At 38.7% G+C, this 19703-nt stretch overlaps 1 protein-coding gene across 4 annotated transcripts in view; it reads right to left on the bottom strand.

Annotated features, from left to right (window-relative positions):
* Nucleotides 1–3562: 3562 nt before the first annotated feature.
* The window catches only part of PLPP4 (phospholipid phosphatase 4), a 64086-nt gene continuing 47945 nt past the window's right edge, over nucleotides 3563–19703 (bottom strand). For 2 of the 4 annotated variants that reach the window (XM_064464288.1, XM_064464286.1), the window contains 2 exons: nucleotides 12103–12273; nucleotides 3563–6554 (listed from right to left, as the gene is read on the bottom strand). In XM_064464288.1, coding sequence (XP_064320358.1) covers nucleotides 6355–6554; nucleotides 12103–12273 — 371 coding nt within the window. In that variant the 3' untranslated portion in view covers nucleotides 3563–6354. Of the gene's footprint in view, nucleotides 6555–9739; nucleotides 9904–12102; nucleotides 12274–19703 lie in introns of all 4 variants that reach the window. The other 2 variants (XR_010375015.1, XM_064464287.1) reach the window with 2 other exon arrangements.

Below are 19703 nucleotides of genomic sequence, written 5' to 3'. Positions count from 1 at the left end.
CCTATACTGTCAAAAATGTGAAGAGCAGGAATCTGTTTCTGCTCCAGCTGTGGACGGGGATAGGAATGCCTTTGAATTTTAGAGCAACAGTGCATTTGGATATTTCTCTTTACTTATCACCCTTTCTCACTGCAATACTGAGGATTGTATAAGCCACTTCTTGAAAGTGCCTGGTGGCTTAAGAGGGGTTTGTGTTTCGGACAATAGCAACCTGAGTCCTCCTGTTGGAGCTTGTTTTGATTCAGTTGGGCAACTCTGTAACTCCAGTCCCTTAAGAGTTGTATTCTCTATTGTGGGTATAAATTGTTTAATATAGAGGTGCATCAATTAGACTTGGAAGATTATAGATATTGTTGCTTCTGTTAACCCCAAATACAAACACCCCCACTCTGGGGTAAGTGTGTGTAGGGAAATAAGCTGGGACAGGGTTTAGATATGTATTTAATTCTTAATCTTCGAAGCTATTTTATTTCAGTAGCTTGCCATTATTAATTTACGTTTAGCCCCAGTATGACTATTGCTACTCAGAGGCCTCAGTTTCTCCATTTGTTATTCATATGAAGTGCAAGCATTCCAGATTTTTCCACTGCTGAAATTTTTCAGTGTGCAGAGATAAACATAGTGTTTCCTCATAGGGGCTTGCCTAGGGCAGTGGCAGCAGGGGCTGCTGAGGGAGAGAGACTTTGTTTTCCCACTCACAGAGCAGGTTTGGAACAGGTTTCATGCAGCTTGGGCAGTATTTCCATTCTGCATTCTGGGTGCCTGGAGAACAGCACCACATTGCTTAGCCCAGGAGGGGCAGGGAAGTGCAGGGCAGGCTCAAGTTGCAGTTTGTGACCCTTTGAGCTATCTCACTGGCGTCGATCTGCATGTGCGTATCCCCTAGTGTCAGCCTATTTATTTCATTTATGACAAAGAGTGAAAGTTAACCCAAAGTAACTGCTGGCTGCTTTCCCTGAGTGTGGAAATAACTGAGGTGCAAATGTTAGGCCAAACCATTCCAGTCTGTGAATTAAATCAGTGCTCTCAAGGAGGGGTGTCTGTTGTGCATCTCAAGCTGACTGAAACTGTGACATCAGAAGAAAGCAGGTTTCAAACAGGAACAAGAGAATATACAGCAAAACAACAGAGATAACCACTTTAAAATCCTCTAATTAATGTAGAAGGGATGGAAGAGGGAGAGGAGGGAGACGGACACCATCCAGGGAAAGGTATCTGTAGATGTCAGCAAACATGGCTCTTCCCATTCCCTTCATCGGTAGAGTGGCTGCTCTGGAGATGAAAAGAACAAGGGACCTGAAGGATCTCAGAGAACATGGCAGGTAATTAAAAAGCACAGTCCTACCTGTAAACAAGAGGCTAAATAAAAGCAAACCACATATAAACATTGGAATAAAAAAACAGAGCCTCCTTGTGCCCAGCCCCATCTACTCCTGGAAATAAACTTGTTTCACCATATGAATTGAGCCTTCATATCAAGTATTAAATTCTAGTAGGTCAACAGAATAACAGATGACAGCTGTAAAGCTTCCATTGAAATTACGAGCTTTTTTGGCAAACAGAGAAACTCTGTCCAAAGGTTTCAGGTTTGCGGAGCCGGTTGAATTGCAGTTCATGCTTGACATTCTCCAATACCCATGAACTGGTCAAATGTGTTTCTGCGTTGGTTTTATTAAGTCAAAGCACTGAGTGAGAATTTTCTGATTTATGCCCATTCATACCTTGCTGCACAGACTGTGGTATGTGGGCTACCCACAAAGGGCTCTTAGTTTTTCCCTTAAAGTTTTCCCAGAAGCTGGCAGCAAAATAATAACAGGAAGGCCTTTCCTTCTGTAACTTCAGCATACATCTCTTAGAGCTCAGATGCCTTTAGTATAGCCATCTGAGTTCAAACAAGATCCAAATGTGACCTGAATGGTCTGAATGATGATTTCTTGGCTATCTTCGCAAGTTTAAGCAAAAATCTCCTAGCACTCAGCCAACGTGCTAGGCTTCCGTAAAAGGAATCTCAGTTGAATTCAGCGTATCAGGAATTATCCACGCCGTCTTGTTGTTTCCATTGTATGTGTTCTATACACATTAAGCAAATTTTAACTTAATGGCAAAATGATGTTTTCTTGCTGTTCTGCGCATGTTCATGAGCAGGGAATGATTTGCACACCTGTAGAACAGTGAGTTCTCTGTATAATAAACCATGAAACAAAGTGTATCCTACGGGAAACTTTTATTTTAGTTTTAGCCTCTTAGGAGAAAAATGTATAAATTCTCTGGAAAGGAACTACAGGCTCTCCTTTCCATGTTTATGCTGATGAGAGTTTACTGGAAGCAAGATCCAGCCTACAGTGACAGAAGACCAAAACCTCAAATTTTGCTTTGATAAAAAGAGTATTATTGTGAAGTAACTCCTTGCGATACAGCAGTGTTTACATTGGCATAAAGAAGAGCAGAATTTGTTTTCTTTCCATGAATTCATATAAACATAGCATAACTCATCAATACCAGCCCCATACTGTACTTGTCCCAGACAGCACAGCACAACTGTAAGCAGCGACACTGGTGAGCTGGTAACACAGACATTTTATAATCACTGTTACCTACTGCCTGTGGCAATTCTGAACACATTCTGAACATCAAAAGCAACAGAAACGTGCCGAACCTTTTCACTCCCATTGTCCTGATGCTGCTGCGGTCAAGACTTTTCCCCTTCCATTAGGTCAGAGGAACCCAACAGTTTTCCAACTCGGGAGAGATATACGTTATCACAAGAAAACATAATTGCAGGCAGATTAGTTGCAGTATTTTGTTAATTACACACCCAGAAATGTAAGCATGTGAGCAAAAACTCTGTGAAGGCTTTATTCTACCTGCTGGATGTGATGTACTTAGTGATCCAGAGCAGCTCCACTGAAGTCAATAGAATTTTAGTACCATAAACCAAAAAATAAGGCTTTTTTTTAAATTAACTTTTTTTAAGTCCATAATGCAGTACATTTTATAATGGAAAGAAAGAAGGAAAATGGGGTTCTTTTCTTCACATTAAATAGAAGGAACTTGCTGTATGCACAGGGAGAGAATAGAGGCCAAATCACACTAAACTGCACACAACAAAACCCGAGAATGGATCAGCTTAAACGCTCCAGCTCTATTCCTAACACTTCACCCAAGATACGCATTCACTCCAGGGACATTTTGCTGGCTAGTTTGCAATCTTATGCTTCTCTTGGTTTCAGGAGATTTCTGCTATGTTCCATTAGGTTTTTTTCTTTCATTTATTCTTTTCTAGTCCAATCGCATTGTTATTGTGGCACTCCTAGTAATATTTGAGATTAACAGATGAAAGGGACCAGTTACAGTTTAGCTAGTTGAATATTTCAAAGTTTCAACCTTGCAGACTTACACTGTACATTTGCTCAGATGAAAGTTGGATAGCATATTTTGGTTAGAGGAGGAAGGCTGTTCCATTTTAGTTGTATCAGTAATGGCGTTTGGGACTGTTGTTGTTGATCAGTAATGCAGTCACATTAAGGCTTGGTTTTTTGTAATACTCCATGTGGTTTATTAATGAAATTAACTTGATAACTTTTATTCTTCTCAAAACAATGACGACACACAGATGTACAAACCCACATTGTTGTGTTGTTTTATTGGTGCGTTACAACATTACATTTCCTTCACACTGAGAAAGCATGAGATTAAAATACACTGATCCACAAAAATGCCTTCCCTACACTGACTCTGCACTGGTAATTAACATTGCCTACAGATCCCTCCACTTCATTAAGTCTTTCATAATTTTAATTACATTTTAATAAAAGCTTTTACATTGTCTATTTTATGACTTTAAATTTAATTGTTCCCATTAAAATGTTATTCTTTACTGCTTTGCGAAGTTCACCAACTACTACTCTTGCAATATATTTAGGCTGCATTACACTTCATGTTCCAACCTTTTAACAGCCACTACTCATTTGAGAGCTGTATAAGCTTTCCTCATCCCAAAGAAAATAGCTTGTTCGTATCAAAAGCCATTAAAATACTGGGAATGTGTACAGCACAGTTAGGAGGATGCACTCATTTTTAAGAATAAGCCAGATCTATATAAAAAACATGCAAAATGCTCTATGCATCAGTATTGAAGTTCTAATTTTAAGTTTGTTTGTTTTTTTTTTAACATTTGCATATAACCTGCAAGACCAGGGTTCCTGCTGAAAGAAAAAGCTAATGGCTAAGCCCTGTACAATGTAAAGACATGATACCCTTACTCTAGGGCTTTCATTCATTAATCCTCCCACATGAAGCAATAGAAAATTATATCCCTGTTACTCAATTCTGTAGGATGGTTTAAAAAACTTTATAGAAAGATTATACCTCCACTAAACTGTGTGGATTTCTAGAATAAGACCTCAGTTACACTGGAGAAGTGTTCTGTCAAATCCAGTGCAAATGCAATGCCAGAATAATTTTGCTTTGCTGATGCTTTGTGAACTAGCATATATACACCAGCAAAAACACTGTTATGTTTGGGTAACCATCTCTATTCTAGAGCTCAGAATAATGTAACTGTGAGTAAAAAATCCTGTCTCCAACTGACATGGACAAATTGATATCAGTTTTACAAGTAGATCAGGCCTAATTCCTACAGAACCCTCCTGGGTTCATGCCTATTACATTCTAATTTACTTGCTCTCTGTAAAAATTCAAGTGTTGCCAATCAGGAAGTAGCTTTTCCCAAAAAATCTACAAAGCTTACCTTTGAGAAAAGTAAATGACAAGCATTACATAAAGACATTGAGCTGTTTGAATCACAAAATGCCTACAAGGCCAATACATATTCCAACAGGAACACATAAATTATAGTTATGGCAGCAGTCTCCTCCAGTCTAAAGCACCATAATAATGGTCATTGATCAGTGCTATCTTGATTGCTTTAACCAGCAGCCTTGGCTAATAAATGTTCAACTGCCAAGATGTGGTCTGGAACATTTGCCTGCATTTTCACAGGATATCAAAGGAAAAAAAATTCTGGAATCTGACATTCTGCCATCCAAAGGTACATCGTTTCACAGGAATGTGATGTTTACTGCATAGTGCATACATAACAAAACAGGATCCTACCAATAATAGATTAAAGTCATACACCTAATCTTTTCCATTCCAACAGTGTTTTCATTCAGGTGAGTTTCAGTTAGGCACCAAGCCAACCTTCGCCAACACCATGCTCAGGAACACGATGAGCTGAAAATGTGAAATGGATCTGGTGGAAAACTATCTCCAGCATTCTCCTGGATATGTTACAGTGCTGGAGACCACCACAAATGTTCATGGTTGTGCACCCAAAGTCACAAATGAAAATCTGCATTTCTTTAGATCACCAATGCTGCAGTGAGTCACTACACAAGAATGAACATGGCACACTGAGATTCACAGAAACCACGTTTCTTTACCCTCACAGTTTTAGGGTTTTTTTTAAAATTTGTTTTAAAGACTTCAGCTTGTTGAATGTCATGGGTGTTTGTTGGGTTTTTGTGGGTTTTTTTTGTTTTTTTTTTTTTATGGTAATTACTGCAAGAGGTCTCAAAAAATTGCTAATGATGTAATACCAAGTTTCTAATCCATCCTATGAACATAAAATTATCAGCTTGCAATAACATATAACAGTGTGGAATATCTTGAACAACAGCATCATCCTGTGGAACTACTAGTACACAGGGCTTGGCTCTTACAAACACTTAACCATTCATACCTTTCGGTTGCTTCATCATCAGTAGCTCAGAATGACTCTGTCAAAATGTGACAATTAATGCAAAGTTCTACCAGCACGTGGAGATTTTTATGTTAGAAGGCAACATGACGTAACGATGATGCCCAGTTTATCAAATTATATTAAGAAATGGCTGGCCACAACAGATGCTGAACATCTGATGAAAAGGGCTGTGTGTACTCATCACCCTTGAAAATCAATGAGTGCTGAAGATGACCAGAACTTTCTAGGAGTCACTCAGTACTTCAGAAAATCTGTTTCCAGATCTACTATATCCTCAACCACATCTTAAAATTACTTTCTCGACCATTCTCCACATGGGATTGCTTTTAACATTTTTTTCCCCTTCCCCCAAGTAGTCTATCTATCTGCAGTAGACTGAAAACAGATAATTCAGTAAGTCACTATGAACTGAAAATTTAACTTTAAAAGTATGATGATATTATGGCATAAACCCCAAAATATTTCATTTTTCTTTATAAAAAGGAACGAAACAAAGGAAAAAAACACATACAGTAGGAAACACCGTGTTAAGAGACCAGTTTGGAGGAAATGTGAGATGGCTAAAAGTTCTTTTTGCACATTTCTGAAAGTCATACAGGACCTTCAGTTATTCCCTCTAGAGGCAGGCCAGTAGCATTATCTGCTGTAGGTCTCTCTTCTTTCTTCACAGAGTTCTGATCTAGCAGGCTGACGTAAGATTTATGGCAAGCTGTATTACCCAAAGGAGGATAATGTTGTCTGTAGCAAATATAAGCAAAAATAAGGCCAATGATCCCTCCAACGAAAGCATCTAGATAAGAAAAGCAACAAAACCAGAAGTGTGTTACCATGGAGAGGACAGCCAGTAGTGACAACTGTAAATAAATCTTTTGTTGCCTGGAAGTGTTTAATACAGAAAATGTGAACCTCAAATTTTCATAAAGAATTTGGAGCCAAATACCACAATCACATAGAACACATAAAATCAGTATATATCTACCCAAAATATAGATGGCTAATGTTTCAGGAGATGAACGAGGGAAATAGAATGGCTTCCACGGGGCATTAAACACTCATGATGTTCCAGCTCACCACTGACCACCCTTTAAGGGTAGGCAGAAGGGTAGATGGGAAGAAGGTAGGCTAGAAGACATGGAAGAATGTCGTCTTTCAGTTTGCCATGATTTACAATGACCACGACCAGGCTTTCTGTTTATGAACAATACAGTTGAACTATGCTGTTTAGAGCATCCAGAGCTCTCCTGCTGACAGGTACACCTCAAACTATTGCACTGACTACAGTCTGCTCCTTGTCTGGCTAAGTACCCCCAGGAAAGATGGCAGCTAAAATGCCAGATCTACTTTTGACTGGCTTGTATTCCAGAAGGCATACTCCAATGCAGACAGGGAGCAGGTAGGATGTAGGATGGAAAATTATCTTCCTTCAGGAAGTGGGGCCACTGTAGCTACAACAATTCATTTCACCTGCAGCTCCTGAAAGGGCCCTGAGAAAGACAGCCATCAAGAACAATTTCAGGCTGTGTGAATTCTTCCCCAAAGCACCTGAAAGCTCAAAGACTAAGCATGCCTGTTAACAGACTTAACACCTTTTGAATGTCTGTCTTTGATGCTATTTACTATCTTATACTCCTACCAGAAAATAAAATAAGATAAAATGAAATAAGGCCATTGAAAGAGATATTTGCAGCTCTCATGCACAGGCAATTTTAAATTTTCCATGGGAACCACATATCACCTGAAAGGTAAGATGATTTGTTCTCTTTGCTTCTTGCTAACATACTCGCCTGATCTTGCGTTTCATTTTCAAACAACCAGAGAATAATTTCACTGAAAATACACACTGACTTTGAAAGCCTCAGATTTGAACACAAACAATAATGAAAGCGAGCAAAAGGCACTGGCTGGAATATGACTTGACACCATGTTTAATTTTAACATGGCTTACTAAGAACCTTATCTGTGTATACCTGTGTTACTGTATTTTACTTTCAGTTACAAAGAAAGCACTGTGTAATAAAAATAGGGACTCATTGAGTTTAATGACAAAGAAAGGTTAATCAATACAAATTATTTTTGTCTAAAATAGTTAAACATGGATTAAATGCCCTAGTCTGTCAGTCCAGTATATATTAGGACAAAGGGCACGTCGTTCAATTTTCAGTGGGTAATGTCTTGTAATCATCACAGGAGTGAGACTCTGGAAAGCCTTTTAACAGGAGTAGCTAGGGCAAGAAAACCTGAGAAATTTAAGATTGAGATGGTTAAATTTAAGAAATGTGATTATAAGGCACAGTTGCCTGTTGAGGAAGTGTACTAGACTGAATAACCTAGGAGACCGCTTCTAATTTTATGTTCTCTTCCTACACGCAAAAGGACATAACAATTCTACCAAAACCAGATGTGACAGGGACTCAGGTACGATTTTAAAAGGTGATTGTGTGTACACAGTATTTGCAAGCAGACAAGCTTATGCTACCCGTGCTGGTAGCTGACTGATTTTGTACCGTTCAGACTGTCCCTGTCAAACTGTTGTGGTACAAAAGGTACCAAGGGCAAGAATTTACACTACAGTATACTATTACAGTATTAAGACAGCTATTTAGTTATTGTAACGTGATTACTTTTCTAGAAACCTGTGTTGGTTGCAATTCTCAGATTCCCCTCCTTTAATTGTGATTGGCTGAATCTTGTTCCAGCTGCTTTTTTAATTTGCGTAACAATGAGGTCAGGCCTATGATTAATTATGGAGAAACACCAGATTTCTGCCAGTTCTCTGTAAGTTTGCTGGTATTTCAAGACTTGCTGAAAACTTACCTAGATAATTTCTTTCAAAACACTTACATGCAAATTATGCAAGTCAGGGCCTCAGTTCGGGCACCATAGTAATACAGATTCACTACATGACTTATGCCAAAGATTTCTAGCTTATTGAGCTTGACTCAGAGTACTGAACAAACACACAGGCAGCTATTTTGACTCCTGGTTTTGAAGACAACAATTCTGTATTTTGTTTGAGCTCATGGCTTCCTTTTTTTTCCCCTTCGCCCATAAAGGAAGAAGAATATTCTTTCAGTCTCAATATTTACCTTTACATTTTTAAATAAAAATTTTCCACTTATTTAATGAGTAAATTAACATTTTCAGAGTTATAAGCCTATACAGAGATCGAGGGACTTAGAAGAAGTCAATATTTTCATGATTAATGATGAAATTTCCTAATATTCACCAATACCAATACTGAAGTCTTTAATACTACATTTTCCAGCCAAACTGAAGGGAGCTTATAAAGTACTCATCATATTAACATACTGAGGCCACTCAATGGCTTTTTAATGTAAGGATATTCCACTCTCTATCTTTCACCTACAGTATGCTAAGTCTTGGACTTTGATGGTCCTTGTTCATTCCTCACAGTTTAGTTCATACTCTATCACAAAGCTACCATGAGTCATTTAACACAGCCCATTGACTCTGCTGAGCGTAAAAGATGAGGCCTGAGCTTCTATGCTGTATATTAGGGAGTGAACTAGCCTCTCCCTTAGGAATGAAGTTCTTTCAGGTAAACGCATAGGCCACCTGCAGGATAATGTCTGCCAGCCCTATTCTTAGCTTGGGAAGAGCTGAGTTTTCAGCTCCATCCCCTTAAACTTCAAAGACAAAAATATGAGCAGCTGTAATGGGCACAGTCACAAGCTCTTGGGTGTAATTTTCTTCTATTATATATATGAAATACACCATAATAATCTGCCTCATAACACGTTTCAGTACCTAAATAATTCTTACTCTTGGCAAGAGATAGTACAACTGCAAACGTGTTCAAAAGTTAGGAGTAAACCTGTACACTCCCACTGACATTCATTCACACCCCTCCCTCTGTCTTTAACAGAGAGTTCAAACCAGCCAGGTGTCACACACTGAGCATGAGGTTCATAACTCTGCCATCTGTCCCACCTGCCAGCCTGGCGAGGCACGTACCTCATGTTACCAGCTTTGTGCTGGAGGCTCTCTCCGACTCCGAGTGTCGGTGAGCAAAGAGAGCCCTGTAACAAGACAAGTGCTCTGTAGGAAACCAGGAGACTCCTTAAAGAACATGTCAAGGCTAATGGTTGGTGATTAAGCAGCTTTGGGAGAACAGGATGCTGCACGAACACAAAAAACAGTGAGAAAAAACATGGATGAGTCTTGCTCTGGTATGCTGACTGCAGTATGAGATAAGAAATGCTCTGTGGGATAGAGGTATGCTGTACTTAATTGAAACTATGCAAAGGCACCAGGAGAATATTTCTTAGAAAACAGGTAAACAATATGTAACCAGCATGAAGCAGATAATTGAAAGTAGCACTCAGGACCTTGAGGGGAGTATAATTTGCAAGGCCAGCAGTACCATACCAGCAATAAAACCAAGATGACCTATATAACAGTATTAGAAATACTAAGTGTGGGATTTCCAATACCAGGTCTGGTATTTCTGATAGGAATATAGGGATAAATAAGGAAAAGTCATTACAGGCTGGATTATTTAGGAGGAGGCATGAGCGGAGAAAGGCAGGTACAAAGGCACTGAAAAAGAGGGTCAAGAAATGGTAAAAGGATTAATAGATGGTAGGATTTTCTGACAGTGAAAGTGTAGATGCTGACAGTAGCAAACTGACCCATGGATGCTGGAGGGAAGCCATGTGGACAACCTGCCAGACTCTCTCACAGGTCTATGTCTGAAAGACTCAGTGTGGGAGAGCATGGCGTGGTATAATTCTGCCTTAACAGAATGAACTCATAGAATTGTAACTTAGTAGTGTAAGTGTGTAACTAATAAATAGCATAGCCTTCTATATCAGTAATGTCTCACACCTGAATTTTAAAGGACTCTGAGACAACAGTCTTCCTGTGACAGATGCACTGGTCTGACTGGTGTTGCACCCCAGAAGTGCCTACCATGAAGGAAGAGAGGATGCTGCGGCATAGCCCTGAAACTATGAAGGTCAGTGCTAATTAATTCAACCTCACTAAGAAACATCCTGAAAGGTATCTGCTCTAATTAGATTGTATAATATGAAGATCCAAAGTTTCCACTAGAAACAATAAGTAAATGAAAAAGAGATTAGGATTAAGCATCCTTCAGACTGACAATGCTTCACTTAAGAATAGCCCATTGTTCATTATGTGTAGACCTTTAAGGATGCAGGCCCATCCAAAAGCAGACATTTTATACAACTCACCCACATAAACGCTGCTGTCTTACGAGCCATCTCCCATTCTGTCAGTAACTGTCATTCCCTCACAAAGGTAAGGTTTAAGATTGTGTGGTGGGTTTTCTTTAGCTTTGTGGATGAACTTTGCAATCAAGAGACACTGCATGCTGCTTCAGTGACCCACTCATCCCTACTGAATACATTCAGCACTTATTTGCAGTTACAGATTAATGAATATGCATTGGTACCACACGTATGGTACCACACTGAATCCATCACACTAACACCCAGTCAGTATAACAAAATATCAGCCTTGAAATATCTGCAGCCCAAAGCTATGGAAAATAATTTTTAATAGGATGTAACAAGATGAAATGTTTCTCTTCCTTAAATGGGACTTGGCTTTGGAAAGTGTGGAACTGACACTGTGGGAGCAATTACAACCTTGGCCAAAAAAGTTAAGAGTACAGAAAAACTTTGCAGAAAGTTTTTCAGTGTGGGCAGAATCTGCTACAACCTGTGCTATGTAGCTTGGTTTGCAATGTTTCTGTACTTCTCAAGGAGAGGCCATGAACTCACCTCATATACCCAATATGCTTTGATGTGAATGAAAAAGACAGTATTACATCACATGCATCAAATGTCCAGAACACAGACAAATGGCTGAGTGCACCTTTGCAATGACCAGCTACACACAGATTCTTCAGTCTGTTCTAATGGACATGGAACCACATATTAGCAATCACTCACATACCCAACAGGCACCCAGCAGGCACTGGAAAAACAGTAGGCAAGGACTAGGCCACAAGACAGAGCTACTCTGATGGGCCAGATCCAGCCAACAGCTGGATCTGCCCAAGACAGCTATGACACTGATGTACATTTGTAAAAAAATGATGCAAAACCACCTTGATGTAGATTTGTATATAATTATGATTATGTACATTGTGTATCTAAAAATCCAGAATGGTAAAGGGCACCTGCAGTGTTTTCAGACACTGAAACCCTCAGCATCAATCCAGGACCAAGGAAAATCTATAGCATACTATTGTGTTGTAACTCATGTGATTTAATGGGAAAAAAAATATCAAAGAAATACAAGGCTAATAAAAAAAGATAAAGTAGAAAAAAGGTATCGCCATGGCTCACCTTGCCAGTGATGTTTGTAATCACACATACGTGACAGGGCAATCATCATGGCACAGTAGAGTGGGAGAATTGCTGCACAAAGTCGCCAGCTCTTCCCTCGGCCATTTTCCGTGAAGCAGTGTAACTTTCCAGCTAAGTAAAAGGTGGTAAAGCCAAGGCCTGAAAATGCAACTGATAAAGAAAAACACAGAATTACAGTATTTTGACATTAACACTGTATGCTACTATCCCATAAGATCTGACAGCAAGATCCTCGTACTGCAGAGAAGTCTTGGACTTTCTAAGGTGATATTACGAGCCAAGGTAAGTTGAGAGACCCATCTGCAAAAAATTGAGGGAGTTTCATAATTTGAATGGCGATTCCTACGTAACCATATAAATGATGCTGTTGTAACTTAGTATTTTAAAGGGGTGCATCCAATTGCCCGAGTAGCACCTTTTTTTAATTATTATTAATTTTTTTTTTATAAAGCAATCATGACCTTACAAACTTTAAAAAAACCACAGTACTTTGGGGGCTGAATGGGAGAAGGTACTCTCCCACAGATCCATGACATAGGTATGTTCTCCACAGCAGTGGTGTTATCTATGTAGCATTGCAAGCAATCAGACAAGTAAACACTGCAAAGCCAATCGACTTCTCATAGATACTCAGCTTTCACATGATCTGACACGTCTGCAGATACTGCGGTACCTCTAGACATTCATCTGTCCAATAGCAATTGAATTTTTTTTCCTTTAGCAATTTACCTTTCTCCTCTGGGGGAAACATCGGCTGTGGAAAGAATCCCTGATTTTATTTGCATATTAAATGAAACGTTTCGGCAAATTTTTAACTTGAGTCACAAGAGCACTTTCATGCTTAATCTTCAGCATGGCTTTCCTAACTTTAGACCTATTCTAAAAAGTTAAGGTTCAAAGCAGTGAAGGATTCAGTCAGTCTGTACTGCAATTGAATTACATTTAAGTGAGATTTTCAGGTTCCATTAATGTTTCTATAGCACATGCTTGACCAGCAGTGGCGACAGAACTCAGGTACCAGGTTTCTGTACTGAACTTCTTTCCTCTTGCAGTTCACCTTCCAGAGAGATGCTGGTTGGATTGGTTTTTTTTAAAGTATGGATTTTTAATTTTTTTGAAAAAACTTTTAAATGTTTGGTGTATTTTTTTTTTCTGTAGGGAAACTAGTGCTGTGGCTCAACAGGTAGATCTGTGAAACGTTATCTTCTGTTTCCTGCACAAACATCATACTCAATTTTGCTCCTGACTGCAGAGAACAAAACAGAATATAAATATGTAAAGCATAGACAGCAAAACTATAAATATTTATCCAAACATTTTAAATCCTTTTTCTGATTATCTTAATACTTTGTGATATTTAAGCACCCGTAGAAGAAGTAATAGGTCACATTCATAATACAAAATTCTATTCTAGTTCTGCTATCAGTGAATTTAATGGTAAAATCACCATCAGTGCTGGGTCAGACAAGCATTTTTTTTCTAATCTCCTGCTAGGGCTTTTTAAATGCCTTCCCCGTCATGTTCCCAAACACTAGATGTGGCAAAGCAATTATTTTGTGTTCTGCTGATAAATCTGTGGGCTGGTCAGTTTTAGCTGACAGTACAATGGAGTGGTTTTGTAAGTTTACACTACCCAGCTTTTTGTCTGCAGTTACTGAAGATTTGCATTTCATCTTCAAACATACAAATAAATCACTTCTTAAGACTGGATGTGGCAGAGCAAGACAGAATGCTGATTAGTCATCAAACCAGTATGTCAAATACATTGTGTCCTAGAACCTTTTTCAACCAGTGCCGATTCCACACTTGTCAGAAGACAGTGGGAGGCAAACTTTAAAATATGACAAACAATCCTGAATAAATAAAAGATTTCTTGCAGACTGGGTTACCTTCTTGTGAACAGAGTTTTGAGAGTCATGTAAACTTGCTTTGCCTTTCAGACTATCAGACAAGAAAAAATAATTTATTCTGACTTTTCTTTTCTCAAAATGAATTTATTTTCCTAAGAGTAGCATGTCGTACACAGAAACAGGCTGTGAGATGCATAGTCAGAGCACTGGGCTATAGTCAGTATTAGGGGTGGGCAGGAATCAATCTGTGATCCTACAATATATCTCAGAAAACTGGGATACCTCCCCCGCCCCTTTCAAACATCCTCTCCAACTCTTACGAACCTGTGTAGACTGGCACATTGGAAAAAAAAACCAAAACAGTTGTTCTTTGCAGTGTCGATTCTCTCTTGCGCCTCTCATGTTTGCCAGATTAGCCACTGGAATATGACAAAAGACAACACTGATCTCTTGCATTTTTATCGCACTAGGTAATTTTGGTGGCATTGTCTTTTGTATCAAAGATCTGGAGCGCTCTATAGGTTTTGGGTTGTTGGTTTTTTTGATGGCTAACACCACACATTCACATCTGTGTCAGCAGATGCAGGGTTGTCCATTCTGCAGACCTTTGGAACTAGAAACATGTATAAACTTCCTGAGACCGCAAGGACAGGACCCGTCTGCATCATTCCATTTCCAGTTGAGTAACTGGGTGAGAAAAACTAAATCTGTCTTTGATATCCAACATCAAGTGCAATCCTGGAATGAATACTTACAAATACTTCCTCCCAAAAATTAGTTTTCTCTTCATATAGTCATTTTCCATCCCAGGTTATTAATTTCTAGATCTTTAGAAGACAAACCAAAATCTGAAGACAGTATTTCCAGGCAGAAGCATCAAGCACTTTGTGGTTTCATTTTCGGGCCATCTACAGTGTCTAGCCATTTAGATATCTTAAAGAATATAGTGTAGATGTTCAGTTCACAGACTTGTATTCAGGATTACTAGCATTTATCAGGCAATTCAAATGTGAGGTGGACAGCAGCAGCAGATTTAGGTAAATGGGCTTTAGAGCAAACCTCATGATATTTTAAAATTATTTTTTCCAGAATTTGTTTTTTTTCAGGATCTGCCACACTTCCAGAAGGAGGTGCTCATGAATGAATACGAAGTTCAGCAGGATCTATGCACTAGACACAATGGCAGATTTTGCCTTAGATGGTTGATGTGTTTCCTCTAAACTGAAGGTCAGGAAGGAGAGAGACTCACAAACGCTCCTGCAGGGGAACTTAATCCTAACATAACATGGAAAAGTAATAGGGTGATGCGCTAGCTTGTGGCTATGAAACTAATGGTCTGCAGAGCAGCTTTACATTGAATATTGTATGACTGACTTCCCTTACCCTGAAGCACACAGATCTAGAAAGAGCTGCTTGACCCAATAGTTCCAGTGTGTGCAGAGTCAGCAGCAAAGAACATGGAATTAACTCTGGGATGTGGGATTATCCATTATAAAGGTAACTATATATTCCAAGACAACTCGATTGCTGTTCATTCCAGGTAGGCAACGTCTTTGCTTGATGGCTCTATTTTCAAGATCTTGTCAGTCAATAGTATTAAGAAAAACAATTCACTCCTCAAGAAACCTGGGACTATAGGTGATATTTCACACAGAGTAATTGGTCCATCAGTAGACCGTATCTGAGCAACTTTTATTCTGCACCAGCTAGAGTCAATACCTCACTGTATCACAGAGAACATGCAAACACACACATCACACACCCTATTATGTACTGCCTAACGTCGTAATAAAAGTTATCATTCTACATAAGACAACAGGTTCCAAAGACTCAGCAATGTTCCTCATCTACACAAATACTCCTGCTAATTTGACTCCTTCCCAGACCATAAGAAATTAATACTTTGTTTATATAAAGAAGGCAAGAGCAATATAAAATACCAACCAGCCCTCTTTGGAGACATTGGCAAAAATGAAAATAAGAAAATCAGTCTGTTAAGTTTAAAACAATGTTAATTCAAGACAGATATTGGTACAAATTCCAGACAGAAATATTTAATTGTTTTTAAGTGTTGGAAGAGGAGAAAGTAATGAATCAAACACACAGCATAAAGAAATGAGATATTTTAAACAATTGGTGTAGCTAACTCAAATCAAAGTCCTGACACTACAAATTGCTAAACACAGGAAAACCTCTCCTAAGAAAACCCATGTGTTCTGTTTCAATACACATGAATGTATTGAAAGACAGAAAATTGAATATTTGCACTGTAACAGCTCTGAGAGGTCTCAGCTGAGACAAGTTACCATTATTGTAAGTGCTATGCAAACACAGAGAGGTCACTGTCCCACAAAAGTTAGCAACTAAAAATACAAAGGCAAAGGAGGCAAGGTGAAAGGCAGAGAGGGGAAGGGATTTTCTCAGTCAAGGATGAAACATGGTTCCTGGAGAGCCAAGGCCTGTGCCCTATCTAGAGGCTTGTGCTGCCTCCCTGGTCTCCCTCTGCCTTCTAAAATTTGTTATTGAACTGTTCTCTCTAAATAACGCAGCTATGGCTTCATAAGAAGAAATTAACAGACATGAAAGGAATTTTGGAATGAAAAGGGAAGAATTGAGTCTTACAGGAATAGGTGCTATGAGTTAAATTAAAGGGGACAAAAAGTCTTGAAATGAGAAGAAAAACAGATTAGGCAATATTTGATTTGGAAGTATTGTTTACTTCCATTACTTCAATTTCCTAAATCTGCTGATAGCATCAAATAAATTGTTTCGGGCCAATAGGTCTATACTGACACCAGTAAAGATCCTGTATTTGCAAATCTTTGTATCTTTCTGAACAAATGCTGAAGGGAGTTGAGATTTGTAGTGCATGTTACACATGTTTTGGGTTTCTTTAAAGGAATCACTGGAATTCACATGTGTTATGGTTTTGCTGTATTTTTAGGGTTTTATTCAAAACTATTATCTGCAAAGAATCTTTAATAATGCACATGCACTCTCCAGATAATATTAACGGTACCTATATAGTCTCTCAGTCATGAATAAACATTACTTTGTGAAATATTAAATGAATTTCCATTTCTTTTAATACCTGTTCTAGCTGGTTTGCTTTTTCTTAGTGTAGACCTACTGGTTACGTAGACTGCCAGTCAAAGGTGTCAAATATTTGCAACATGGCTATAAACCAGTCAGAGACCATACTGCGAGTTCTGTCATACAAGCCAAGCCAGAAGGGCGGTAGAGAGCAGGCACATTCACTCTCTGCTCATCAAAATGAATTCCTTGTTCCTATTCTCAGAATGAGACTTTTGAATACCAGATATACAGGGGATTGATCAACTTGAACTCACCACTTTAAATCAGTCCAGTGCAAAGTGCACAGTGGTTTTCCCTCTGCAGGTAATGCTGCTTCTTTTGTTTGCTGAATGAGGACTGTTCAAAAGTTCAGAGCTGGAATCCAGAAGGGAGCAGCTGATCTTTTCATGTGACCTCCTGTATATCACACCTTTAAGTATGACGCAGTTAGCACCAGAATGTGAGTTTGGGTAAAGTATAATTTTCAGAGGAATAATCTGAAGATGGAGGAGAATTATCTCAGATGCAAGAGGACCTGTAATGCCAACCACTTGGTGAACTTTTTACTGACAAAACCCATGATCAAATTGTAACCCACCATCATCATGGGCCATCTTCATGAGGACCTGATTCAGTAAAACTCTCAAAATAGGAAGAGAAATACAAACACTGTTATGTAGGCAAAAAATCAGTAAGGCTCTCCAATATACTTCCTAGAAGTGCTGCTCCCACTTCACCATAATCAAGTACACGCAGAATTGATGCAAACACTTTGTTACAAGCACCTATTGAGGTATAAGTGAAAGGAAGCATCCAAGCCTTGCAGATCTGATGAATGAGCAGCCAGAGGGTAGAATATGGAAGAGTCAAAAAACCCAACTGAACAGGTTTTTAGAACTAACTGGATAACTTCTGTGCAAAGACAAGAAAGTGGTGTTTTGACCCTTACGTCCTAATGGTTTAGGCATTACCCAACTTAAGACAGTGTCTTTCACCTTGTTTTGTGCTGGTGGGGTATCTGGAACTGCTATGGGAAGGCACGTTTTAAAACTGTACCATAATAGTATTTGAAGCATGTCAAGTAACAGCTTCCTTTTGGGCATTATCATTATTGGAATAAATAAAAGTACATTAGATTTAATCTTTCCATTTGTGTCTATAACCTTCTTTAAAAACAAACAAACAAACACAGAACACTACCAACAACACACACACACATTCATGGAAGAAATCAAGATGATGATAGCATCTAGAGACACAGCAAACCCCATCCTGACATCTGGTTCTCTCCAGGCAGCAGATCTAGGTGAGTTTAAAAACCTATCTGTACAGACCAAACTGATTACCAAGCTGAAATGCATAGTGAGAAACTGTGAACAAGAACCTGATCTGAAATACCCCAAATAAATTATTCATTAAAAATGTAATTGCTTTTGTGGGTGTTTTCTGGAAATTAAACTACCCCATGAGGATCTTCAGCTTCCCAAGTTTTAATGGATGCTTTGCTAAGCACGCAATACATGCCTTTACACTAAGCAGTTTTTGAGCTGAAGAAAAAAATCATCAACTTAAATAAGTGATAACAGATTATGAAACTGCAAAACAACCATTCAAATGGCCTGTGTAACAATCAGAAAATGATCCATGTCTTTGTCTGTAATGCTTTATACTTGCAGTGATTACTGTATATTTTCCAAATGCAAGCACATACTATTTATCACTGAAATTGCACAGCAGCCTACTGCAATTTTAGCTAGGGTTACTGGTGAATGTTTTCAGTTTCAATGTTCAAAGACTGAAATATTTATCTTTCCTGAAGGAAAAAGCATGATACCAAATGGCTGCATAAATTTTAATGTTGAAATTCAATCTAGGGAGGATTTTATAGAAGTGCAATTCCCAGAGAACGTTTTGAACTTATTATCACAGGCAAAATATTTTTATTTTTCTTCCAAGTGGGACAGTCAATCACGTTCCCTTTGGCTTAGCTTTATTAATTTCTTTTCACACAGACAGACAGTTCAGCAGAAGCAACATGAAAAGCGCATCACAAAATACAAATGCATGCAGGGACTTGGGAAACAAAAAGGAGATATTGGAGACAGAGACATGTTAGAACAAAAATGAGCATATATTATCTGAAAAGCAAGTAACCAGAGTTTTAGTCATTAGGCTGTTTTTGCAGGACTGTCACAATGAATTCTTGTGAACTTTTTTTTTTCTGGCATTTTTTATTTTCATGCACCTTTCAAGATACCCCACTACACCTGAAATATCTAAAGTGGTCTCAGGGTGTATCTCACTGCTACCAAAAAGTGAGAACAAAGTTCTGAGTTGGTCAGTTAATGATGCCATTTACAAAAAGTCCTAAAAGCAAACCTGTTCCATAGCCTGCTTTGCCATTTCTGTTGACAGAAACCTTGAACATATCCCCTTCCTTTGAGAATAAAGACAAGCCTTTATTCAAGCTCAGATTCTGGAATTACTTTGAAGAGAAGGGTCAGCACTCATGCACTAATCAAAGCAGCCTTAACATTAAAATAAGCTACAAGAGACTCTCTTGTAAACTCAGCCCTAATCATACAACGGTATCAGACTAGAAAGAGATCTTTCTCTGCAAGGTATGGTTTTTATTCTTTACTCACTGCCAGGATC

Source organism: Phalacrocorax carbo, chromosome 12 (assembly GCF_963921805.1).
Source record: "Phalacrocorax carbo chromosome 12, bPhaCar2.1, whole genome shotgun sequence".
Lineage (NCBI taxonomy): Eukaryota > Metazoa > Chordata > Aves > Suliformes > Phalacrocoracidae > Phalacrocorax > Phalacrocorax carbo.
The sequence above is the reverse complement of the archived record's forward strand: the minus strand, read 5'-3'. Positions and strand labels throughout refer to the sequence as shown.